A 27,329-nucleotide genomic window follows, 5' to 3' on the forward strand; every position below is an offset into this window, starting at 1 on the left:
CTGCCACTGCCAGAGCTGCTTTCATTCCTGTCTGCCCTTCCGGGGGCCGGGGCAAGGAATTAGTGCCTGTGTGCATGGAATTGTGCACAGAGTGACAGCCTCCCAGGGGCCTGGCAGGGCACAGCAGCCTGGGGCTGTGCAAGGGACAGGGAGCGGCGTGGGACCTCCCTGCCCTGCTCCTGAGCACAGGGCAGCTTGTCCTGCTGGCCCTGTCATTGTACCCTCCACACACCTCCATTCACACAGCTAGCACTGGTTTGTTCTGGACACAGGGGGCTCCAGGGATGGAACAGATTTTTGACCCCTACTGAAGAGCTACTGGGTTTTTTAACTACATTGGGTCGCTGTGTGGCCTTAGAGTTTAGCCGTTTAACCAGGTGTAAAGTCCACTTATGGCCACGCCTTCAGGAAAGTAAACACTGCACTTCATACTGCAGAATTTTATTAATAAAACTGCCCTACAAGGCAAGAGTTCATTACCCCTATTTCAAAAGTAAGAAAACTAATGCCTTCTGCATCATTTTGAGGAGTAAAGAACAAACTAAGTTGCTTGCTGGTAATTAATACAGAAGTGCTGGTGTGTTTTGGGTGTTTTTTGGTGTCTCTGGTGTGTTCTGGCAGCACATTTTGACTTGCCCTGTCTGTGCCCAGCTGCAAGAACAAGCTGTACCTGGAGAAGCTCCCAAACACCAGTGTGATAATCCCATTCCACAACGAAGGCTGGTCCTCCCTGCTGCGGACAGTGCACAGCGTCCTGAACCGCTCCCCGCCCGAGCTGGTGGCAGAGATCGTGCTGGTGGATGACTTCAGTGACAGAGGTAGGGTTGTTTCTATGTGACATCCCACCAAGTTTCCCTGCCTAAGGGATCACTGCACTTGCAAATATGTGTATGATCACCTGAGGTTTTTTACTTGCCAGCAGCAGAGCTCAGGGCAATCTTGCTCTGGTACATTTGAAAGCAGAAAATTCATGTTCCATATTCAGGGTGTGCTGGTTTAGTTGCTGCTGACATGGACTGTTCTGTGTTCTGGGCAATATCAAAAGCCAGGGAAGCTGGTTTTAATATTCAGCTAAGGGCCTGTGTAGCCCTTAATGTAAAATGTTAAATGTTGACTCCTGAAATAACAAAAAATAGCCAAGAGCTGGAAATAGCTCACTCCTTGCATTCTACTTTTTTTTTTTCTTTCTTGATGCAGAACATGTAAAAGAATCCTTGACAAAAGGTTTCCATCCCAGATGGTGCTGCCTATAATTTGGTTTGCCTCTCTCATGAATTCTGTGTTCCTGAAAAGTAAATGTGTAACATCCAAACCTTTTCTTTCCCTTGCTAGGAACTTCCCTCTATATTCTGTACTGCACTGCCCAGAGCAGTCACTTGTCATTGCAGCAGCAATGTGTACATGTAGTTGCTGAGATCTTTTTTTTCTGAGCCACTTAAATGGTGCCTGATGCAAATTAAGCTGCCCTTTGCCTTGTGTTTTGCACCCTTGCTGTGGTGGAAAAGGCAAGTGAAGGAGAAATCAATGCTCCTGTCATGTAGACACTGCATAGGTGGAGAAATCCCATGGGAAGTCCTCTGACTCATATTGAAGAGGGCACAGTGACTTTGAGGGGTTATGATCAAATCTAGAAACTTTGTTTTCTCCTTTAAAGTTACTAAGACTATTTAGCTTTATGAGCTGCAGAGTTCAAGCCACTGGTATTACTCAAGTGAGGCAAAAGAGCTTTCTGTACAGCTCCTAAAGGATACATCTCCAGAAACCTGACACCTGGGAAGCTCCTAAATGAGCTTGGAAACAAGCTTGTGAATATTTAGTGTTCTGACCTATACTGGCTTCCAAATAGGCACTGCCCAACAGCTTTAGTACTTGGTCTAAAGTGCTCTCATTAGTTTGCAAGCAAGGTGTGCTGCATTGAACAAATCAATGTTACATGAAATAAGCATTTCTTTAGAGAATTTTCAGGCTAAGGTGAGGAGAAGGAAAACCTACTTTCCTGACAAAGTCTTTTTATTGCTTCTCAATCTAGAAGCAAATTAGACAAGCTCATGCTGTAACCACAAGTGAATTGTACAAATGGGTTTGTTTTCAGAGATGTGGAAGTGATGAAATCTAGTTTCCTGTGGACCTGTTTTCCTTGTTCTTTAGATATGTCCTGATCAGGTGAAGGAGAACCCTCCTGGCCCCACCCCTGCTCCTCAATCTGTACCTGTGCTGTTTGTCCAGCTCGCTTTTCTCTGTTCCACCTGCCTCTGATAAGACAAAAGCTCTTCTCCCTTGGTCTTCCATCTTTCATACAAAGGTTGCAAGAAGTAGCTGGGATTCATTTGTGTGCAGCATCTATTTATAAATGGATATAAAAGATTCCAGGTACTGGACAGTAGGCTGAATTGTCAAGGGAGGAGAATAACACTCATGCAAAGAGTGTGTTAATAAAAACTGGTGTGGGGGTTCTCTTTGGGGGGGATTTTTCTTGTTTTTTTTTTTTTTTTTAAACCAGTATTTTCCTGCTAGCACAGTTGATTTCTGCACACTGGGACAATTGCTGGTTAGGATGAAACATCTTTCCTTCAGTGCTGTCAGTTCTGTATCTGCACTTTTCTTCCTTAACCACACTGGGCTTGGCTTGCACATCCCTCAATGGGCTTAAACAGATCCTTAGTCTTAGGGGGCTCTTAAATCCTAATCACATGATCTTGACTTGAAAGGCTGATGGTTACAAAATTTCTGGTTGTAATTTATTCATTGTTAAAAAAAGCAAACAAAAAAAAAATTCACCAAAAACCTAAAGGACAAACACTTCAACCTAGTAACTGAGAATTGATAGTTTAATGCATCAAACTGAAATGCATGAAGGAGCAGAAATTCCAGGAAAACTTATACTTGTATGTTATATGTTTGAAAAGAGTACATTCTTGGATTTGGACTGTAAGGCAACTGCTCTGGTTATCTGTTTCTTATGATTAAATTGGGCAGATAATAAGAACTCCACATCCAAGCTGATGATCATCACAGCTGTGCCACAGAACTGGAGAGCAACAGAAAGAATGAGAAGAAATTTCTTGATTTTTCTTTGCAAATAATAAATTATTGGTCCTCTGCATTGTCTGCAAAGTATTCTGTATTGTCCTCAACAATTCTGTGCTTCTGTTTGAAATAATAGTGCCCTAAATTTCTAGCAGCATCTTTTAAAGTTACAGAATCACTGTTGGATGTAGTGATAGTAGAGGCCAGGGCTGAGATCAGAGGGGCATAGTTGGAACAGTAAATGTCATCTCCTTCCCTGGAGAGATCAGTAAATAGTCGCCATAAACTCCAGTGAAAAGCCAAGGATGGAAAGGATAATCACTCAATAAAAATCTGTTATTAATTTTTTTTAATGGAGATGTTACTCTGACAAGATAAAACATGGATATCTCTGCTGTATCTCATGCTGGCCTTTCACTCGAGGGTTGTCTAAACAGACCTCCAGAGCTTTAATAACTCTTTAAAGAATATTCTTCAATAGCTTGACCTTCCCTGGCAAGGAGATTCTCTCTCTTTCTCCTGCCAGCATTTCTTGTGTGCTGACCTGTGCTGGGGTTAAAAGTGCTGGGGTTTGCCAGCTGCCCTTGAGGTGCTGGAATGTTTCTCTCTTGTTCTGCTGTTTCACTGGTTTCTGGGAACGGTGCTATTGGTGCTGATCCATCAGCCTCCTTCATCCCTGTATCTCATACACAGGGAACCTTTGCTGCACATGAAGAAAAGAGGATTTTGGTAATAATAGAAACAGTAAGTGTGGAAACCTGGCTACTGCAAACAGTGTTTTTCCTGACAGATGTTATTTTCATAGTTCTTCGTCTGGTTTTAAGCTTGAGTGTAAGGAATTTTGGTGTATCTACAAAGAGGACTGAGAAGTTGGCTAACAGAGTGACAGGAGAGTGAAGACAGATTTCTGGGTTAGTTGGTGGCTGCTGTGATCTGCAGCAAACCTGAGGGGCAGCTGTGGCTGTGCATTATTGGAGCTCCTGGACAGATGAATCATCATCTGGAAGTGTCAGCAGCCATTTATTTCTTAATTCGTTTGAAAGAGACAACTCTGTGACCTTTAACAATAAACATTTTTCATCCAAAAAGTGCTGTCCCGATGACAGCAAATCTTAACAGGGAGCAGCAAAAGCTTTACAAGTCATGTTTTTTAAATGTTTCCTTTGCTTTGTACTTGGAAAGTCAAAATGTGCTGGAACAACTTGCTGTCTGGAATGGTTTGATTTTTTTTTTTTTTTTTTGTATGCCTGCAGTATAATGCAAATGGTCCAAATCTAAAAAAGGCTAGAGCCTTACCTCACCCAGATTTTGTGCAGGATTCTGTGTCAGCCAGAGTGCTGTGGGAAAAGCTTCCTGTCAGTGGCTGTGGTGGTTCCATCCCCTTGGCCTTCAGCTGCAGACTACGTTGTCACCTCCAGCAGCTCCTTCCTGACACTTAAATCTTCCTCTGTAGGGATTCCCTTGGTACGTTGTGTTGATTTAAAAGGAGCTGCTTTCCATCATGTGCCATTGGTCATAGCAGAGTGAATATTGCAGGACTGGTTTTTACTTTCTCTGTTGGTAGTCTCTGCTGTCAGTGTATCATTGCATTAAGACTGCTATAATGCTTTTTTCCCCCACAAACTTGATTACGAGTGATGTAAGAACTTTCTCCCCAGTTCAGAACACTTGTAGGGATTTTCTGTGCAGAAGAAATTAGGTTATATTGAAGAGGGAGACACCAGTTCAGCAAACTGTTGTTGGAGAATAAGAATTAACCTGCCCAGCACTGGCTGCTTCTTCCTGCATGGTGGAGAACTGCTAGAGAGCCACAGACTGATCTCCATGGGTTTGATGAACCTCAGCTCTTGCAGGGTGGTCCAAAATAATGCCTCCCCTTGTGGATAAGCAGAGTTTGGAATGCAACACATGTGAATTACCAGTCTAGAATTCCTGAATATAGGAACTCCTAGCTGTGGCAGTCTTGTGTGGATTTGTGGCTTCACTTTTAATTTCTATAGCTATTCTTTAGGTCTGATAGGTTAAATTAAACCTTTTCATATGCTGGCCTGCAGGGTACTAATTGCATCCCTCCAAGCCTGTTGTTACCAGAATGGCCCTAAGTAAACTAAACTGTTTTTTCCATGTATATCAGTTTTCTCCTGGTGACTGTCATGTGAAATTTGTTTGCTTTTTGAATATCTAATTACCATGCTGCTGAGTGGGAATTGGGTTCTATTCTATCATAGAAATGGGAGGAGGAGAACTGAAGTGGAATTACAGGTCAGTTTGTTAACACTGCAGGTTTTTCTGTCAGCTCTGATGGCATTTTGTTATTGATAGCTGGCCACAAGTAACAGGCAGGCAGTTCCTGGTTCTTCAGGGTCTGCTTCAATCCCTGGACCTGCAGCAGAATTGCTGTGGTGAGAAATGGAGCTGTTCAGCTCTAGGGTCTGTCATGTATTAAATGAGTTGTTGGTCTGCACCTAATTCTTGTAGCTTGTGGACACCTCTGCTGTAAAAGCTGTCTCTGTGTCTGCATGAACAGATGTAAAGCTGTCCTCTGTCTCTCAGTAATAAATGATCAGTCCTGAGCTGGAGGAGCAGGGGGTGGCACATCCCTTTGCAGGATGCTGGTCAGAATGTTCTTTGCTTTTCACCTGGTGGGTATTTGGTAGCCCAGCACAGCAGTGGAGCATCAAACACTCCTGGTGAAAGGCAGAAGGCAAACTCCTTTGTTTTGGAGGAGAGGTCTCTTACAGGTACAGGTGGGACTGGAACAGGTGCAGAATCACAATAAGTTGAGTTTGGAAAGGAAATCTGGAGATATCTAACCCAACCCCTCTGCTCAGCTACAGCAGGTTTCTTCAGATCTTATTATTCGCCCAAATTTTGAAAATCTCCAAGGATGGAGACTCCATAAAGTCTCTCTGGAACCTCTTCTGCTGTTCAGTCAATCTGTCAGTGACCTAGTTTAAAAAAAGTAATTTAAAAAATGCCTTATGCTTAACCAGCATTTCCTGTGCTTCAGTTTGTGCTCAAGGACTCCCAGGTCCTTTTCTGCAGAGCTCCTATTACTTATTTAGGAAACACCTGTAAAAGAATACCTCTAAAACAAACTAATTGTTTGCATTTATGTGCTTCTGGAGCAAACTGATATCATGGATTTTTCAGCCTTTCCCTTAATGTCAGACATGGTAGGATTTTTACCTTTTCGCCCTTTGCAGCAGTGAAAATTTTAAAATTATTCAAGACATTTGAAGCTTACTGTGTGCAGGAGGCTGTGACTTAATTGCTGAATGTCATTAAAAGAAACATCTTGTGGTGCACTTGGGGCTGGCTGTGTGCACAGAGGAAAGGATACACACCACATGGGGTTTATCTTCATGGCTGAACTTGACAGAAATCAGTGATTGTGGCTAAGTGCTTGAATTTCACATAAAACTCACGTTTCAGCATTGAATTATTTGCATACTGAGTGACAGCCTGTTCTTACTTGTTTTTAAGATTACTTTGGTATAAATGACAGTGTTTTAGAACAAATGTTGTCCCTTGTTGACGAAGAGAGCTGCAGCATCAGTCATCTCCAAAGCATGAGTTACATGCAAAGCACTGTGTACAGTAATAAAGCTGGATGTGGCAGCACTGAAAATGCTGCAGTCTCCAAACATCAGGATTGTTCTGGAAGTGTTAACCCAGCTGGGCCCTCTGCCCATGGTGTTGCATGTCTGTACAGTGGCAAGATGTGAAAACTGAGCATCCTTCTCAGAGCAGCCAGGCAAAACCTGCACCTCCTGACACTGGGAGGCAACAACAGCTTTCAGCCCAAGTATTGAATGTGTTTGACCCAATATGACAATGACATTTGCAAAGTGAACCCTCTGGCCTTCACATTAAGCACAGTCTGGTTTAGGGAGTGGCTGTCCTCTCCTCCTATCTGTATTTAGGCTCTTAAATACATCCTTGGCTGCAGTGGATTTCAAGTAGACAATTTTGTTCTGAGGAATGTGTAGGGGAACTCATTTTCCCTTGGGTGGTTATTAGGAAGATTTTGGATTTCAGCTTCATCTTCCAAGACTACTCTGTTACCTTGAACCTCATCTTAATTTGTGGAAACTTTTTTTTGAGGAGTCTATTCTATTTATATCTTCAACCATTTAAATTTTTTTTATTCCTTCCACACCAGAGGGGAGACGCAACCAAATCCTTCTTTTTCCCCTTGACAGATAAATCCCTGTGACATTTTAAACCTCTCTTTCTATTGCAGTACAGGTAATTCTGGAGGTATGGGATAACCTGAATGGAAAACCAAATGTGAGTGAGGTAACTTGGCTGAACCATGAGCAGCATAATTTGGTTTGGAGGGCAGAAGTCACTGAGTAGTCTAGTGAGGGAGAAGGCAAGGGGTGATTAATGTGTCATTTGGTGCAGCAGCAGGTATATAACAAATACAGCTCTGTTCCATTAACCACATCTGCCAGGCCTTAATTGAAAGAAATCATGTTCTTAGTATCTGAAATAGAAAAAGGTTTAATACTTGAATTCTTTTTGATCTTTAAATGGAACAGTAACAGATTTATGCAGCTAAAGAGATTATCTTTTCATCTTTAGGCACATGCACTGTAAAAGTAATTTTTTTTCTCTTAAATGCACTGAAGTGCATCTGGTTAGTACATCTCAGAATGTGGAGTAACTGTGCTTAGGACAAAGTGATGACAGCCTTTCTTGCTGAATTATCAATATTTTCATCTTAAAGCTTCTTACCAGAAAGCATGGCGAAAAGAAGGAAGAGCCAAGCTCTTTTGGGCCAACTGTGCTTTTCCACAACCTTGAAGTGTTGCTTTCAAGGTCTCTCATAAAAGTTGTGGTAAATATTGTCCCAAACAACTGATAGGAAGATTATTTTTGTTAATTAAGTCACAGAATAAAGAGGATTTTTTTTTCCTTGTTAGAATTAATTGCAGACCATCTCAGGCCTGTTTAGACTCATGAAAAATGTCTTTGAAGTAAGAGACAGTGAGACAGATCTCCCTTTGGGTGAGTGGGAGAAGGTTGGCTCTTCTTGGGTGGAGCGATGTCAAATTTCTGTCTCAAACTGCAGCATGACTCCCAGGGAGCACAGCAGAGCAGGGACATGAGTGTAGGAGTGAATTTGTGAACTCACCAGCACTCTTTTCCATAGTGAGCACCAAAGGGAGCAATAAAATAAAAGCTGGTGCAGATGTCTCATTTTTGTTCATGAGAAGAGAGTAATTTGTTATTCTCCATTTCTGACAGTGTCTTGTGGGTGTGGGATACTTTAGATAACAGTGACAAAGTCTGCTTTGGATCAGAGTGAGATGTGGATGAAATTCAATTTTACGTTTTCCCTTTTTTGAGTATTCATTTTTAATGTGTCTTTAATGTCTGTACTCATGTATTCCCTTCATAAAGGGATGTCTAAAACCTGCACTGTTCATTAGGCAATGGCTGGGGAGCATTAAAAGTTTATTCTCTGGTGTTTTAAGAAGCATGAGGGCCTCTTGTAGTTGTTTACTACAGCTTTGTTTGTGACAGCCTAAATTAACTAACCAGTTTACTTTTCATTATCTTGTATTTATTCCTCCAAGATCAGTTGCTGTGACTGAAAGATTCTTCCAGAAAGGAAATGAGGTGGCTTTAAAAGGTCAAGTGTAGTGTGACCTCTTTCTCAGCTAATTATTGTGTAGTGAAGGATGTCTGGCAGTCTGAAGTTTAAAAAAATAAATAATTGAAGAGCAGAGTTTCCATTACAGCTCATTAAGTAAATCTCAGTGCAATGCTTGCTGCTAAGAAACCCTGCACATGTAGCTTCTGTTAAAGGAACTTTACAGGAAAACAGCTTTAATTTCATTCTCCTCACCTTGAAGTACATGTCCTCATCTGCTAGGAGTCAAAAATCTAGATATCTGCCAGCTGCAGTGCAAATCAGCATTTTAATGCTTTACAGCTGCTTCTCTATAGAAGTTAATTAGAAATGTGATTCAAACACCCTCTGCCCATATATGATATCTATTCCTGGTAATCATAGTTTCTGCTATTTAAACCTGCATTTGGAGTGATATTAACAAAGCAGCTGTTCCACACAGGGACTTTGATAAAGGTGGAAACTTCTTCACTTCGAGAAAATTGGAAGCTAAATGCTGCTTCAACTGAAAAACAAAAGTGGATAAACCAAGCCACATTCCTTTTCTAGTTTGAATTGCAGTTATATTTCCTTAGTAAGGAAATGGCACACAATTCTCTGAGTGTAGCACTCTTGCCTGTTACCCACAACAGGGATGCACTGATGGAGCACAGGAGTTTAACTGTGCTGGGCAGGGAAAGCCAAAGCTCCAGATTTAAAAGCAGGGACCTTCAGCTATCAGTCCTGCCCTGTCCTCTGACATCCAGATGAAATGCATGTGTTACTTGAGAATGGTATTGCCCACAAGATGGCTTCGTTTTGGTATCAGTACAGCTGTGAACAGGCCTGGATTTGTGCTTCAGGATTTAATGGATTTATTGACCTTTCTAGCAGATGTCACTGACTTACTGTGATAGCTGCATTTCTTGTGAGTGAAGTAAACCAGAGTGTTGGGAACTGATGGTGAAGAGGTCTAGAAGAAGAGTAAAGTGTGAGTTTGTAAATTATACTTCTGCCATGGCAGAGTTTGTTACTGCAAGTCAATTGTGTGTGTTCTCCCTGCAGCTGTATTGCTAATTTTTTCATTTGCCAAATACATTGTTTTCTGTTCTCTGAAACATAGACTACAGGACAGACCTCCTTCTGCTTTGTCATTCATGGTTATTAATGTTTAAGCATCATTGTAGGACTGAAGGATTATCAGTTAGTTTTCCAATACTCTAATTTGGCTGCAACCCCAGAGCAAAAACTTTGTAGTTTTCTGCAATTAATTTTAGGCTTCATAGTTGTTCTTCCTCACTTAGACACCTGAGATCAGCACCTGTGGGATCCGAAGGGGTGCATTCCTACCAAATCAAAGCCACTTTCATGTGAGTTACATTTCGGGCCTAATGGACTGTTCTCTAACAAGACAAAAGTCTGGAGCAGATTTCTCTGCCAGTCCTTGTGCTCTTTCTGGAATATTTCCTTTTCTGATGATTTGTACAGAGCAAATACTTTCAGGCCAAGAAGTTCTTTGCCTCTATCAGCACTATTCATGTACAAAGCCAACTCTCTGAGGACTGGTTTGTTTTGGCATCTTGTTGTCTTTTCTTTTCTTTTTTTTCCCAGCACAACTGAGTGACTTTTAAGGCTTTAATCTCGCAGCTTTGATATGTTCCAAAATGTTTCAATAAGGGCTGTCTTAACACTTCATCTGCCTGCATCTGTCCAGATGATGGCAGGTTTTGCCTTGCTGCTGCTCATAGGCGTTAGGTTCCTGTCATGATACGCCGTGCAGAACGTTGCTGCCAGCAGTGGCTGTGTCCTGACACGCTCCCTGGGCACAGAGAAGGCTTTGGAACAAACTTCTTGAGATGCTTTTGCACCCATGCTTGTCTCTCCAGTGCCCAGAAAGCAGTTGATGGTGTAGGTTCAAGGCAATTAAAGATTTTGAGAGTGCAAGCATTCCTTTGGTTAAACAACTGGGTAGACAAAGCTACTGGTGTGGCCTTAAGATGAGCACAGAGATTGCTCGGGTTGAAGGCAGTAATTTGGGACAATAATGCCCTTCCTTGCCAGTCACCATGGCTACATCAAACTTGAGCTGAATATTAAGTGTACTGCAAGGAATTCACCCCTGTTTTGCAGCTACAAAGGCTGTGTAGGCCAAAACCTGCATCTCTCCAGCGTGTGTGTGCCAGCACAGCAGCTCTGAGGTTAAAGCAATCAACAGGAAATCACTGAGAGCCACAAAATACCCTCTTTAGATGAGATGTAGTCAACAGAAGAGGGAAAAACCTAAGTGGGTGCTTTAATCTTGATACATATTTAATGAAAAGGGAGAAGAGTAAACTAATGAGTATGACTTGAGTGTTTCTCCTGGGAGAGATGGGTTCTGGCAGAGGGGAAAAACTGATCTTGTGGGTTGGCCAGGAGGTCAGTGTGCAGGAATTAAGAGGTGATGCATTCACCACGGGTTGGCTGCACTGCTCCCGAGGAATAGAAGGTGTTTAAACCTTCACAGTATGAAGGAAGGATAAGTAAATGGATTTTTCTGGATTCCCTCAGAAAGCAGCAGTTGGAATAGACTCCTTTACAAGTTAAACTTTCCTGAGAGATTGAGAGGTTGTGCTGTCACTAAGATGATTACTCCCTGTGTATTTCCCTGCTTGGAAATGCAACCTACTAAGCCTTCCTTGGGTTCTGGGTGTATTCATATACTAATTCCAGTAAGTGTACATTTTCCCATTTTAAAATTACACCTTTGTCTCTGCATTCAGTGCTAGCATCTCCTGAAGGATACCTGAGCAGGGCTGGGATGTCTGCTGCAGGGTGGAGGAAGCACTGAGAAAGTTCCCTTGGCAAACTGAAGGGTGAATTGATGGCACAGGCAGGACAGCAGAAGTTTATGCACCTGAGTTTATCACAGCCCAGGCTCACACCTGGTGGTCTTTTCCTCACTAACTCACAATCTGGCTTATTTCTTGGGCACCATTCTTCCACTTCTGTGCACTTTATTGTGCCTGAAACAGAAGTTTGGTTTGAAACCATTTAGAAAGAGAACAAAACTAGTAAGGTTTTCAGCAAACCCTCTTAATCTTTGTTGAAGTCCAAACCATGCTGTATTATCATGTGGGGTGGTACACATTCAGCTATTGTTCCATGCACAGAAACCCTTTCCCCCCTCAGTTTTTGTTTTTAAAGTTGTGCTGAGACCCAACACTGATGCAGAATGGGCAGTGGAAGCTGGGCCCCTTTCCCTTTTGGAGTCCACCCCAGAACTGTAATCAGTGAAGCAACACATACTAATTCTCTCCTTTCTCAAGCCTTTTCCTCTTTGTAAGAAGATTCAGCTTGGAAAGCTGTGATCAGCCTAATCAGTTTTCTATTACTGAGACTGGTGCTCATAGTACAATTTGTTAAATCAATTTATTATCCTCCCAACCAACTTCAGTGATCAGAGCGTGAAAACACTGAAAGAAAATTAAAACTAGTGGAAGTGTTGCTTGTTTGGATAACAGCACATTTTGCTGTTTCAAAGGATTACTCATCTGCACCAAAACAGGAGGAGAAGTTAATTTCAATGATTTAGAATCTTCTATTTCAGGGAGGCCTGGCTTGCACATTATGATGGATTCAGGAAGAAGTATAATTCGTTCTTAAATTGTTAAACAGCACGTTAGGGCCAAGTAGCCAAGTAAAAATGAATGGATTCATTTGTAATCTTCAACAAGCGTGTCTGTGTGTGGGAGGGTGGGATGGCAGGCTGGGGTAACCTGCAAACAAATGCCAGATGCATGCTGGCACTTGAGGCTTTGGTGTTGGAAAGCAGCCAAGACAACCTGCAGAGAAGGGAAACGGTCCTTTTCTGCCTAAAATGGAATTCTGCAGATCCTCCAGTCCTGTCCTCCTGTGCCCTTCAGTGGGAGGGGGAGGTTCCCAGGATTTTCAGAGGGCAGTGGCTCTCCTATCTTCACATCTTCAAGCTTCTGAGTGTAAACTAAAGCAAAGCACCTCAGCAGGTGCCAGGATCCTGTAGGGCAGAGGGACCTTTGGTGTTACCAATGGCATCAGAGTAACGTGGGAAGGTGTCTGGGAATGTTTGCTGTTTCTGCAGTGCTGTTCCTTCTGGATTGGGTTGATGACGCACATCTGGAAAAGGCCCTGGAGCTGCAGATGTGCTGTACAGTGTAAATTTCAGAAGCCAAAGCTGATGTTATCATATGAACCATGAAATGTTGCACTGGTAGGACAGGAAGAAGTGTTTCACTCATAGTTCTTTCACAGGACAGAAATCACTTTAATAGTTTCAAGTCATGGCTGGCGTTTTCTTTCCTGTGGCAAATATTGGTACTCCCTTCCCTGCCAAATACTGCAGAGCTGTTACAGGGACTATAAGCTATTAAAAAAAAAAAAAAAAACCAACAAAAGCTATTTAAAAAAAAACTCCTTGGACTCTTCTGTCTTCCTCCAGCTTCTGCATATGCTTGTGTTTGAATTTCTTAGGTGCCTCTTCAGGTGGCAGAGTACAGTATTGGAATGAAAAGCCAACTGGGTATGAGGAATTCCAGTCTTGGAAGGTCCTTGGCATGGTACAAGTGGTCACCAGACTAGAGGGATCTGAGGGCCAGTAGGAAATACAGTAAGACCACCACAGAAATTTGACCTAGGGGGAAAAAATGCCTTATTTTGCAAAGTTTAGGGCTGCTTCTGTATAGCAGGCTGCTTCTAAAGCTTCTCTCCTGTCTTCATACAGCTTTATTTACAGCTCAAAGTAAAGAAAGCAGCGGTTCTTGACTGGTACTGTTAATGTAGACACTGTACATCAATTTTATTGCAAGTGTGTTAGCAAACTACCAGAATAATTTTTAATCTGCAGATAATCTTACTCTCATTTATATTTTTGGGCTGTGTTACTTTGCCCAGCATAGGCACAGCCACTGGAATCCATCCAGTTCACCTAACAACTTTCATTAAAGAAAATTGCCCTTGTAATAAAAATTACTCAGTGTGACAAGATTCCATAATATATTTTTTTAAAGCTTCATTAAATTTTGTAGCAGTTAATGACACTTGTTTGGGTTTTTTTAATTTTCTTTTAAAAGCAAAATTTGGCTTAATTGGGACAATATTTGAAATAGAAGGAAATAACTATTTTCTATCTGGGTGCATAGAAGCCAGGCCGTGTGGCAGGAATAGCACAAGGATAAGGAAATTAAAAAAATCTCTTTGAAAACCACATTTTACTGAGTTTTGTATATTGTGAGGTTGCTCAAAGGTCTGTGACTCTTCAGTTAGGCAAAGCAGATGCAATAAACTCTGCCCACTTGCAGTTCATGATAGAGAAGTCTTAATCTTAAAAAATGCAGTGACCAAACATGGATTTTTCTGCAGCATCTGGGAGGAACAGCTCACCTGAGCATCATCCTGCAGGACAGCCCTCAGCAGGTGTGTTCCCTGCAGCAGTGTGAGTGCACAGGTGCTGCTGGAACACCTGCAGCTTTTCCTTGTTCTCCAAACCATCAGGGACATGATTCCTGACGTGTGAGGCACTTTACCAGTGCAGCAAACAGCAGGCTCCTCGCTGCAAGCATGGAAGGCTTTGGTGTTTTCTTACTATGGAAATGAAGTAAAGAAGTGCTGAAGAACCAAACCCAGCTTTTGGGAATGCATTGAGAAGTCAGTGGATTAGACTTTCTGCTGTCTCTTTGCAGAGTACTTGCCTGAGAAAACTCCATGGCTCCTATGCCTTCCTTTCCCCATTACACTGTAAAAATGGGGACATCTCTGTTTTTAGCTGCTTGTTCATCAATAGATACAAATCACCCTGTCCTCAGTCAGTGTAGCAGAGCAGCCATCATCATCATCACAACTGATATGGCCAAGTCCAGTGCCTCTGTTCACCTTTTGGGGTGTGTGTGAGACCAGATCCCAGGACCTTCTTGTGTTTGGTAGCAGGCTGAGCATGCCATGCTAGTGTCCCTAGAGGAGTCACTTCAGCTGCCCCAGGTGTCACCACAGATGAAACTGCACCACAAATCAGAACAGTTCAGAAAGGCAGGTGATGCTAAAATGGAAATTATGAACACACATGTGGTAGGCAAACTTCTGGGATCTTTCATAGCCTCATTTTAATCAAAATAAAGAGCTGAATAAAGGCTCTTTATATTTTCCATTGGTTTGAAGCTGTGGATTTTTAAGACTTTCCAGTGCTTTATAGGTTTGGCTTGGATAATGTATGTATTATGTAGTCTGATCTTCCAAGTGTCTTCTGCTATTATCCATCTCTGGCTGTTGTTAGGGAAATCAGACTGAGAGTTTCTTGTGTGATGGTTCCCTTCTTTATTATAACGAGCACCAGCAGCCACTCTTGTGTTTATCTTGTTTTGGGTACATTAAGTAAAGTCTGCATCCTGGTTTGGGTTTAGCTGATTTATGCTTAAAGTGAGGATTATTTGTTCTCTGCAATGAAACAATCTTTTGTGACAAACTAACAATGGCAAGGGATGAGCTCTGATGTTAAACAGTGGTAGCTTTTCTTTTCTTTTTTTTTTTTTTTCTCTCCTCTCGTTTTAAGTCTACCCACTGCCTCAGGAAGAAGGCAGCTGCACTAATAATATGTCTAGTCTCTGTGGAAGGCCCTTATTTGAAAAATCTGTAATTGAGTGGACAAAATTTCTGGTTGCTTGAGAGGATCTATTCAGAAGAGACCTGAAAAGGATGAGGGAAAAGCACACTAGACATCAAGAAGTCTTAAGGGCTCTATTGAGAGGGAAACCTATGTAGATATTGTGAGACAATTACACTTGTCAGGCAAAACACTAAAATGGATCTATGAAATAAAATCCTGGGGAATGTTAAACAAAGCTTTGAACAGGGCAGAGAGCTTGCTGGGAATACCTCAAAAGCAAGGAGGTGTATTTGGGTGATGTTTGAAGGAAGGCACATGATGGCTGCTTCAAAGAGCAGGCACGGAATGTGTGTTACCACAGGGTGTCTGACCATTCTCACACTTGCCAGGTCAGCACAAGGGGGAGAGCTCATAACTAGGTTAAATTTATTTGCTCCTTTGCTCTTTTCAGTGAGTTGTTCCAATGCCCAGCCTCTCTGGTGCCCTGTTCAGGGACACTTTCCTGCTGTTGGCCTTTCCAGCCCCCGCCTTTCATGCCTCCTTTGGAAGCTGAGGAAGATGCGCTGTACAGAGTGGAGAGGATGTGGTCCCTACAAAAGGCAAATGCCCTCAGAGGGTTATTTGTATTTCAGTAATTGCCTCTAGTCAAGTTTTGTTGTGTGAGATTTTAAGAGTTTCTTGCTTAGATGTAAGATACTAAGTTTTGTTTAGTGAGGCTTCTTTCCTGCATCGGTTGCTGACTGCAGTGGGTGCTGTGGGGCGTTAATGAACAATCTCTGGCACCCTCGGAATGGGCTTTGCTGTCAAAACTTCAGATGCCTGAAAGATCAACCCATTAGTGATGAGGCCATCGTCAGCTCAGCTTATTTTTAGGTTTTTCTTTGCTGCTTCACTCTTTGATGTAAAGACAGCTGGGTTCCCCTGTCTCGTTATGCAGACCAAACTTTTTATCTCCACTTTGGAACAAGCTGTCCATTGTTTTGATCACTCAGTGATCTTTCTCTGCAGCTCTCCTGTTTGAATTCTTGTCAATTGTGGTGACTGCCACTGTGTTAATTCAGATGTGGCTCCAGTCCATGTTCAGTTGGGTAAATATTTCCATATTTAAATGCAAATCTCCTCTGATAAGCATTTGAGGAAGCCATCCCCATACACACTGTGGCTGTGCCTGCCTTGCAGCTTGGAGGGGTGTCTGACTAGGCTTTTTCCTGGTTTTTGTTTATGCATGAGTAGATTGTTGTGTTGTGTGCTTTGAAGAAATCACACAGAACTTAAATGCCTTGAGTGTGGTTTACTTCTGAAAATGAATTCCCCTGTGTCTTTTCTAAGTTAACGTGGTTTTCCACAAGTGTCCAAGAATCCTGGCTCAAGGTCTGCCAGCTGTTTTTTTATTCCTTTTCCTCTTCCTCTGCTGCTTTCTTTCTCATCCTATACTCTCTGGTTTTTTTTTTGTTTTTTTTTTTTGTTTTTTTTTTTTTTCCCTCATCTGTTTAATCGCTTCTAAAGTTTTGGAACATCCTCAAAAGTCTTGCTTAGGCAGTTATTTTTAGACCTTTAAAAGCAGTAAGTTTTACTTCCTTTTTCCTGTTGCTGCATTTGTTACCTGTTGAGGCCATACCTCCAAAGACATTTCCTTCTGGTAAAGACAGAACAGCATTTTTAAGGAATTGCTTGTTCCAGTGTCCCAATGTCTCCTTTTCACCCAGAACACCTGAAGAAGCGCCTGGAAGATTACATGGCCCAGTTCCCGAGCGTGCGGATCCTGCGGACCAAGAAGAGGGAAGGGCTGATCAGGACCCGCATGCTGGGGGCCTCGGTGGCCATCGGGGACGTCATCACCTTCCTGGATTCCCACTGCGAGGCCAACGTCAACTGGCTGCCACCTCTGCTAGGTGAGTGGGGGCTTGCTGAAATTATTCCCACCTGCTGCTTTCCCCGCGTGCTGTCAGTGGATAAAAGAGAGATGAAATATCATAAAAGAGAGAACAAACCAACCACAAGACTCGAGTGAATTGTTGGTAATTTGTAGTGTTGAGTACTACAGATTTTTATACAGATTATAAAGATTTTTTTCTGTTTGGGAGTCCTGCACTGTGCAGTAACCCTGTCATATGCTTTTGTTAATTAAAGAGCAGAAATCATATTCTTCTGTTTCCTCATTAAATGAAATCTTAAATAATTTACAGCTTGCTAGAAGAGTAAACTATCACATGGTCATTCAACAGCTTCCAGAGAGGAATGGCTTTATGATACAGAAAAGATTTTTACATACAGTTTTTGAGTAGTTTTAAGGGTTTTATCTCCTATACAACTATATTTAACTTCATAGTCTGCAAGGCTGTGAAAAATACTTACTGTGAATGAGAGCTGCTGGTGTGTATTTGTAGAACATGGGCACCCCTTTCCAAGGCAGCACTCCATCTTTGAGGAGGTGTCAGTTCCTTTCAAGGATGACTAATTGAAGGGACAGTGCCATCTCTTCCTGGTGCCTGTCTGTCTCTGGCCAGTACCAAACTCCTTCACAGCCCTGCTGCCAGTGACCTGTCAGAGCTCTCTGAGGTGTGACTTTCTCAAACTGGCTGTGGCAACAATAGACAAGCAGAGGTTTAAGAAAGAGTCATATTTTCCTGCAGGATTGATGGATGGTTATCCTGTTGCTTTCACTACCGTTTATATTTGGCAATAGTTTGAAACATTTGCAGACTTATGAACCCCAGGGAGGGAGGACAGAATTAGCTCCAATGCCATTTAAATGAGAACACTAAGAGGATGCTGTGATTTTTAAAGCACAGAAAGGATTTCTGTGAGATGTGTTTTGGAAACTGAAACATCATTTTATTGCTTCTGCTCTGAGAGCTAACTTCCAACAAGAGACTGTCTCAGTAACAAAGTATTTAAGAAATTCCAGATGTTTATGCAGGAATTTATCCTGTGTTATATTATTTGGTTGGAAGAAAAGGTTGGAGGGGAGGAGGTAACACTTGCATTTCTTGAGCCTGCTGAGAGTACTTAGGCCATTAGTCTGAAATGCTTCCTGCCAGATTCTGGTGTGGCAGTTAGGGCTGGGTGGTGCAGTGGGTTATTCCCTGGATCTGGATCTGCACAGAAGGGGTTCACATCCTGGTCACTTGTGGAAATGAAGATTGCTCACCAAGTTCAAGAAGTCTGGTTTTAGCCTGGCAGTCATTTCTCTGTGGTAGTGTGGCTGTGTCTTCCCATTCTGCTTCTGGGTGATGGGTGCCTGGTGTTTTTCTCTCAGTGATTGCAGAAGTAGCAGATAAATTGATATAAATTGGAGCATCTGCTCACGAGAGAAGAAACAGGAAGAAAACTGTGTCATTCTTAGACAACTTCATATTTTGATGCTCTTTTTTAGTAATTTCATGGTGAAAGGAACCAGCTGGTGCAGGTTTTCTAACATGTTTCTCCAATCTTCAGATCGCATTGCCCGAAACCGCAAGACTATCGTTTGCCCAATGATTGATGTTATTGATCACGACCACTTTGGATATGAGACTCAGGCTGGAGATGCAATGCGAGGGGCATTTGACTGGGAGATGTATTACAAGAGGATCCCTATTCCTCCTGAGTTACAGAAACCTGATCCCAGTGATCCCTTTGAGTAAGTTACTGAAATGCAGAGTGCTAAGAGCCAGCTAATGAAATAACACCCTGCTGTAGGGTTGGTTTACTCCTCAGCGTAGCAAAAGCCAGAAGCTGGTGTTAAGCTACTTGCTTTTTTGGCAGCTGTTTGCTTTGCTGGTTTAAAAGAAATGCATTGTATAGTAGCTGTGAACACTCTCCTTTTCATTGCTGTTTTTTGCCACGTTAATTCCTGCAGAAGTTAACATTTCATTGAAATCTCTAATGTGTAACAATTCATGCGGTCATTTATTACTGAGATCTTTCAAACATAACTTAGTATCCCTAATGCTCTGCCAAAAACAACAAATCAATGGTGGGTTATGTGTCATTCCCAGGTGGGGGAAGAAGAAAACTAAGCAGAATAATTACAGCAATTTTGATTATTACAGTGCACTGCAGAAGTAAATCTGATCAAGTTGTGCTCTGCTGTTGTTGTGCTTGCCAGCATTGAGACAGTTCTGCTGTCCTTTATACTCTGCAGTGTTTAAAAAAAAAAACAAACCAATAAAACACTTTTTGAGGTCAAACTCAAAGACTCAATCCTACAACAGAAGCAGATCACCATGTGTGGAGCATACAGGTCCCTTGGGCTGAGGTGGTGTCCTGTCACTTAATGGTCAACTCCATGCTTGGAGGAGAGGCATTACCGGGTTCTGAAGGGAGCCTGGTCTGCTCCTCCTCGTTTGCAAGTGGGAAATCAGCAGATAACCCCAAAACAACTGTTTGATGGGCTGGTGGGGCTGTAAAGGCACTGGGAACACTGGGTGGTGAAAAGAATATTTGTCAAATCTTGCTTTGTTTTTTAAATGTTTAGCTAGAGATCTGTGTCTTTGAATGTGTTTGTAATATGGAGTCTGGTTTTTCCTTAAGGTCTCCTGTAATGGCTGGAGGACTGTTTGCAGTCGATAGAAAGTGGTTCTGGGAGCTGGGAGGGTATGATGCAGGTCTGGAGATATGGGGAGGAGAGCAGTATGAAATATCCTTTAAGGTGAGCCATGTTTTTGTTTTGAAAAGTAAGAATTTGTTCTGAGGCGCAGAATGTGAATGATCTGTCTTGTCCTTTTGCGTGTGACTAAAGGTGAAAGAGCTGGGAGTAGTGAGATAGTGCACAGAAGAATCAGCACTGATGTGAGCAGTGACCTGTGAGGGTGAGTTTTGGAGCAGGATTAGCTGGGGTGTCCCTATTCTGTGGTCACAGCTCCAATGCAAGCACTTTTCCCAGCAAGGGTAAGTCAGCTGGTGTGGAGTTCTCTGCCTCTGGGGGTGCTTAGTGCTCACTCTGGCAAGATGGTGAAATACTTTCTCCTTGAGGGAAGGAGGATTCCAGTTCCAGGAGGACCTCAGTGCTCAGCTTGAGTTCTCAGAGAGGAGAACAGCTTTGTCTGTAGTCAAGCCAGCTGACCCCTGGCTGTGAGGAACTCAAGCTATTACTTAGCCAGGAAGAAATCTTCAACAACTGGAGTCAATACTGTTGCTGGCAATGACTTTGAGTCATTATCTGCCTGGCCTGAGGACAGTTGTGCCACTAACTGATTGACTGAGCTGGTCAGTGGAGGGCTTTAAGAGTTGGCCAGCTGACCAAAAATGCATACAAAGAGTAACAAGTCCCTGTAACCCACCAAGACCGCTGGTACCTGTGTTAGGTTGGACTATGGAACTCTGCAATCCAGTTTGGGAAACCCACCAGAATGTCCCAAACCCCTGACGGGTGCCCAGTCCATAGCCTGGACCAAAGTGAGTAAAGATGTCCATGTTCAACTCTGTTTGAAGTTTCTTTCAGAGGTTGAATATTTGATTTTACAGCTGTCTGGATGCTACTGATCTAAGCTAGCTGACCTTACACGAGGCTAGAGGATAGCAGGGATGTAGTGCACAGTTGGGCTTCAGCAGCTAAAATTCTGTCTCCCCTGAGAAGTCATGGCTCATACCTTACAGAACAGATTCCAAGATCTCCATGCCTCTGAGCAGTTCAGAGGAATGCAGAGTGGAGCAAGCCACGTTGCCATACACACACCCCATGTGCTACTGGGCAGAACACAGTGGGAGAAAAGACCCTGAATTTGAGACAGCCTTTTCTTCCATCATTTCCTCACCAGAACCCATAAGTCACCTTGGATGTCCCTTGTCCTCTGTAACAGTGGCAGGAAGGGAGGGGCGAGGGCTCCCTCTCTGGGGGTGTCATTGTGCTTGCAGCCATTTCACCTTTGTGTTGCATGTAATGAAATTGTGTAAGGCGCTCATTCTCTGCAGGAGGGGCAGCATTCAGCCTCTTCCTCTCTGAAAATGCTGGTTTCCAAGAGTGATGACAGTGGCTGGGCAAGGCCTTTGTCTCCAGTGCCACAGCAGACAGTCACACTGCTTGATCTGCAGGAAATAAGACTGCTTCATTCATCTGTTTGCTTATCCCCTCTGAAACATGCTGTGTTTTATTTCAGTCCAGAGATGGTAATTTATGGAGGGATAAATTTGCTTTAATTAATCTCTGCAAAGACCCCCTTTTTCTTTCATTGTGCAACAGAAAAATGAAGTTTTCACTGAAAGAGGCTCAGTGTATTTTCAGAAATTAAGATAAATTGATACATTCATCTGTGGCTGATAGATTTAATAATTCTGCTGGAATTGCAAGAATAGAAGGTTTGTTCATAGAATTTATGAAGCTATGACATTTCCTGGTGAGCTTAGAGCTACGTTTTTACCTTTAGAAGCAGACTGAGGTTTTGTAGTTAAAGGTGCACTGTCAAATAATTTAAAGCTCTGGCTTTAGATGTGGGGTACCCACTTTCACATTATTTATTGTCTCATGGGAATTCAGATTCTAAGCGTGCCAGATTTACAGCCCAGCTTTAACAAATACTCTGTTCCTGTCCCTGGGTGTTGTGGGTGCAGATACTCTTCTGTACTGCTGGCCTGTGATCCATTGCAATGGATCTGGCCTTCTCGAGCCTCACCAAGAGTACAGGACTTCTGGGGGAGGTTTTTTGTGGTTCGGATTTTTTTTTCCCCTTAATCATATTCTTCTTTTGGCCATTCATGGACTGTACTTTGCTGGTTTTGCCTTTATTTTAAAATACAGGGCTCTGTTGCTGAGAGACTGGAAATAAACAAGTTTATTTAGGAACCTCTTGCCTTTCTTTTTGGAAATCGTATATTTCTGTTATCAGCTGGCTCTGCTTCCTTCTGAGCAGAAATTTTCAAGCAAGCCAACAGAGAAAGCATCAGTGTTTAACACCTGAGAAAACATTTAGCTAGAGGGTAGATCAAACTCTAGAAACCTTGCACTTTGTATAAAACATGTGCATCAAACATGATTAGAAAACATTGCATGTAGGAGGAACAAAAAGATTGAGGTGAACTTTCAAACCGTAACTGCTGGTTTGTTGTTTTCTGGGTCTTAGCAATCCCTTAAAACAGAAATGTCTAGTTTAGAAATGAAGGAGTTGATCTATCTATTCCATATTCAAGCAGAAAACAGGCACTGCTTCCTTCTCTCGACCTGTGTGCATCCAGAGCAGCTCAGTGTCCGTGAGCCAGCACTGCTGCACGTCAGGGTGCTCCTGGTCAGGTCACCCCAGACACAACAGGCAGATCACAGTCTGCAGTGGTAGTTACAGGTGAATTCCCAGGTGCTGACCTTGAAAGGTGTTGTATTTTGGAGAAAGGGTGAACAAGCATTCACAGCTGTCTCTGTGGGGCATTTGTTACCTTTCCTTTCTGCTGCCACTGGTTCCTCTGTTCAGCAGGCTTCATTCAGGTGGGGATCTTTGCTTTCTTGAAGTCACTTCCTCACCTCTCCTCTCTTGCAGTTTCTCCTGGTCTTTTTTTATCTTCCCGATTGTGGAAACAAAACTCAGTTCTTTACCCAAAGTTTTAATGGACCTTTCCTCTTCTAAACACAGTTTAACTGCTGCCTACGTAAGTGCTTCGTTTTTTTTGACATAAGTGCATTTAATTTGGAGCAGTATGTATGAAGCATTTAAACTGTTCCCTTCTGTACGTGCTACTTTGTACAGCACTTAGCCATGCTCAGTTTTACTTGAGATGGTGTTGCCTCTTTTCCAGTATTTTTGTGGCTTCTATTCTGTTTGGCTTACATAAATCTTCACTAAACTGCTTCACACCTCTCTTCCATAAATAAATAGTCTGTGATGTTTTTTGGTTATGGGGAAACAGAAGAGTAAAAAGGGATATGTCTGACTTGTGTAGGCATAAATATAGATGTACTTTGAATCTCAGATCCAAGTGGTGTGGTTCTCAGTCCTTTAATTGCACAAAGAATGAGAGTCCAGAATATCCCTCTCCAGGTGATAAATCATTTCAGTTTTAGAAACGTTTGCCTTGTAATTTGGAGATTGTAAAGCCTTCATAAAATGCAAAGGGCTCAGTGCAAACAAGCCAAATTGACATTTGCCCTGAAAAAGAACAATTAAAAAGGAGACAAAAGAGCTGGTTAGTACTTGTGGTCTTCAATTCTTGCTTCAGCAATAGGAAAAGAGCCATTGCACTTATTCTGGTCATTGTAGGTCATTGCATTTTTCCAGATCCTTTTCCCAAACCATCAACATGGATTGCTTCTGATTTCCACAGCTTAAAACATGTTGCATGTTTTCCAACAAATCCAAGCTCCACAGCTTCTGTTCACATGTCTAATGCCTGCCTCTCCTTTGCCCCATGCCAGCAGCACGTTTCTGATTCCCTTTTTGCCACTGGGCTCTGGCAGGTGTGTAGTTTGGGTGCAGCTGCCAAAGGATCCCTTCTGACAGCATTTCTACCCGTGTTGCTGAAGTTAGTGCTGATTGTGAGCCTGCACTGCTTATTCCAGGCACATCCTCACTCCACTTCCCAGCAGCTCACATTTGCCCGCACTGGAACAGGCCAGGCATTCTGCTGCTTTTTTTGTGGGCTTTTTTTTTTTTTTTTTAACCAGCACATGCTGCTTCATTCTGAGGCTCTCAGCTGCAGTTACAGGGTGGCTTCTTTCCTATCTGGTGATGCACAGAGCAATTTCAGACCACTGACTTGAATTTTTTGCCTCTGTGCACCCTTTTCTTGGTTCAGGTTCCTGAGCAGCTTCCTACCAAGCAGCAGCAGGGAAGTGCTCCCCTCCACTCCCTGAAATGTGGTTATTACAAAGTGCTGTCATTACTCTCAAATGCTGCAGACGGTGGGGATGGGCTCTGCTGGTGTGTGGTGTGTGTGAAGGTGCTGTGCAAACACAGATCCCAGTGCCTCACGGGCTGCCTTAATCTCTCAGAGAGCACCAAGTCCCAGCAGCAGGAGCAGCTGATGCTTCCAGTAGAGAGGATTACAATTTTCCTGAGTTATTGCCCTTGCTTTCATCCTCTCAGCTACTTTGTTATAAAGAAAACCCCCTTGACTTATCCTCTGTGCCCTTTTCCTCCCACCTTTCAGTGTGTGCTCACACAACCAGCCAGCTGCTCTCTGTAGGTCCACCCCATGGTCTTCATTTCTGTCTCTTGCAGAAGCAGCTTTATTTTCATGGCTTAACTCTCCTTTGTGTTTTTTTTCTTCTCTTGGGAAGCATTGGCTCATCATGGTGCAGTCTTTGGAAACCATAAACCTTGTATACCCAGATAATTTGTGTTCACACACCAACTGCAGCATTGTATTGTGTGTTTGAGAGGAGAGGTTCAGCTGTCTTACCTGACATTGTTTTCTGAAATTGCAGAAGGGGAATTGGATCAGCATAACATTCCCATGTAGAGAATAGGTGGCATATTATCTGCTGCTTTCACAGCATACTGACTGAATCAAAGGCTCTGGAGTCGCTTTATGAATATGGAGTTACAGCTCTCCAGGCTGCTGGGAAGATGGAAGCAATATCACCAGTGTTAGTTTATTTCCCTTGTGTAGCTTTTATTATTAGGGTGAGATTGTGGCCTTAGCTAAATCTGCTCAGTGTGCCCGATGACCTCAGTGTAGCCAGGTTTTCTCTTAATTCTAGCAGATCTGTCAGCTGCTGGATTCCAAGCCCAAAACGAAGATTGGCAAAATTGTGCCTGAGGAGGAAGAGAAATTTCCTGTTCCTTCTTGATGAGATCTGATTAGATTATTGTAAGAAGCACTGTCTGCCTGACCGGCTTTAATTCTTGTTCTTTCAGCGTAAATGGCTGTTTGAAATCAGGTGCAAGTTCAGGCTCTGACGTTTTCTGTCATGTCAGCTGAGGAGTGAGGCAAGATGTGTAAAACACCTAGAAGAAACAGGCCTAGAGAATGCAGTAAGTGACAATCAGTGTTGTGGGGAAGGCACGAGGTGCTGCCCCACAGCCCAGCACCATCTCAGCTGTCTGACAGCGCAGTATTTTTAGCAGTGTATGTTCTGGTGTGTCATGCCTGGTTGTTTAAAAACAACCAAATATCAGTAACTGAGTGGAAGCATTCCCTCAGCTAGCACACAGCTATTTTGAGTTTGCTTCTCTTGCATTTACTCTTTGACAGACCCCTGGATGCGATTCTCTGACCTTTAGCTCTGGCTTTCTAATGCTTTTGTTAGCTGTGTTTTACCAATGCATATCACGCTCTTTCTCTCTCCCCTTTCTTCCAGTTGTATAGATAAGGACTGGTAATTGTCTTTATGGAGGTTGTAATGAGTTCTGTCACCACACAAAGCAGCTCACTAATAAAATAAATCAAAGCAGCAAGGAATGAATGGAAAGCATGTCTTTAAAATTAGATTTGTACTGCGGGTGCCATACTGTCACTTGCAGTGTGAGGCAACGTTAAAAAGGCACAGAGGTGGCAAAGTACCTTGAAAGGGTCACTGAGCTCTGCTGGTAGGGATTAGGAAGCCTTCCATTGCTTCCATTGCAGCATCATTGCAAGTAAATGTTTTAAAGCATGAGCAAGAAAAGAGCAAGTCAAACTGATGTTAGGTTTTACTTATTAAGCAACTCAGTTAAGTAGCTTTTCTGATCACATTGCATGTGTTCGTGTGATGTTGTCTTCTATGCCTGGAGTCTTGTACCAGCTTGGAGCTCCTGGCCCATCAGTTCTGTCAGGCTTCCCACTCCTGCTGCCTCTCCAGCTCTGCAGCTCAAGGACAGCTCTATCCTCTCCAGCTGTACCGACTGCAGGGCTCAGCTTGCACAGGGACATCATGTTCCAGAGAAGTGTATTTGTGGTGGCCTGGCTGAAAGCTCTTCCTTAGAGACAGTGCAGGTGAGGCATCCTGTGGGCAGGCAGCAAGGAAAACAGGCTGGTGTTTGCAGCCAGGCTTGTGTTACCCCAAAATGCAGCTGCTGTGCACCCCTCAGGTTTCTTGCTGCAGGGTGCAGTGCAGGGTAGTGTAGGTTGTTGAGGAGTGTGTGTGTCTGTGCAACTGAGCTCTGGCCTTCTGCTGCTGCTCCTGAAGGTTTTTATGGTTCCCAGGTCTGTTGCAGCTCTTACAGCCTTGCACAAACCATTTCTGTCCTAGAAACACAAACTATGTCCAAATTCTTGTTTTCTCAGCCTGTTAATTTCCCAGCAGCGAAATCATACTCTGGCCCTTTGCAGCCAAAAGCACAGTCACTGCAGAATAAAAACCATTTCTAATTCCATAAGAAACTTCATTGAAGCTGAGTGCTAGTTTCTTTTTCATCTCTTCTGCACCAGCCTCTCAGGACACAGCAGGGACAAAAGGAATGAAATTCTGTAGGAGTGTTTGTCAACTTTCTTCTTGTCTCTCTCACTATAACGACATGTAATTAAGTACCTTGAACTTTAGAAGTTGCCCATGAAAAATATTTCTCTAACTGAGAGCATCCAACCTCCATTAGGTTATTCGCAGTCAGCAAATGACTGTAATTATTAGGGCCAGCAGTCAGAGCTGAAACTCCAGAGGACTTTAGTGTCAGAGCTAATAATTATGCAGCAGCCTTGGCCAAATATTTCTCTTCTGAGCTAAGTATTTAATATTGTCGCTGTAGAATATTAATGGAATTGCCTGCTATGTGTGAAGCTGTTGACTAAGCTCATTGTACAGTGAACTGTGGTGGCTCAAATTAGCCCGAGTGAACAGGGAGACCAAGAGCACTGCACCAGCCTGCCCAAAATCCACAGCCTTTGGGGCACTTCCATGGCAGCTGGGGACAAACAGAAGGGCAAAGGCAGTGCCTCTCTTCAGGAATTCAGAAAGTCATTTCTTTGGCATTTTAAAGAGTACTTTTTTTTTTTTTAAGTATTGATTGGATATTTCTGAGAAACATAGAAATATTTCTTAAACCTAATGAGGTAGATTGGCTGGTTTAGAAAACGCCTCCATTGGACAAAATTACTTGGACAAAATTACTACATCCATGCTATAAATAAAGAATAAAAGAAAGTTGTTGCAGAGTGCTGGCACAAAGTGAAATCTTCCCAGATGGGGAAGGAAGCTTTTAGGTCCGCTCTAGACATTAACCAAGCATCAAGGTAGTCATCTCC

General features: G+C 42.8%; 1 protein-coding gene across 1 annotated transcript in view; it reads left to right on the forward strand.

Annotated features, from left to right (window-relative positions):
- The window catches only part of GALNT10 (polypeptide N-acetylgalactosaminyltransferase 10), an 82,124-nt gene that overhangs the window by 41,814 nt on the left and 12,981 nt on the right, over positions 1 to 27,329 (forward strand). Inside the window, exons 4-7 of the mRNA XM_068205977.1 lie at positions 652 to 818; positions 16,970 to 17,155; positions 18,702 to 18,885; positions 19,779 to 19,896. Of these exons, the coding sequence (XP_068062078.1) occupies positions 652 to 818; positions 16,970 to 17,155; positions 18,702 to 18,885; positions 19,779 to 19,896 (655 nt within the window). The remainder of the gene's footprint in view (positions 1 to 651; positions 819 to 16,969; positions 17,156 to 18,701; positions 18,886 to 19,778; positions 19,897 to 27,329) is intronic.

Source organism: Anomalospiza imberbis, chromosome 15 (genome assembly GCF_031753505.1).
Source record: "Anomalospiza imberbis isolate Cuckoo-Finch-1a 21T00152 chromosome 15, ASM3175350v1, whole genome shotgun sequence".
NCBI classification, from domain to species: Eukaryota; Metazoa; Chordata; class Aves; order Passeriformes; family Viduidae; genus Anomalospiza; species Anomalospiza imberbis.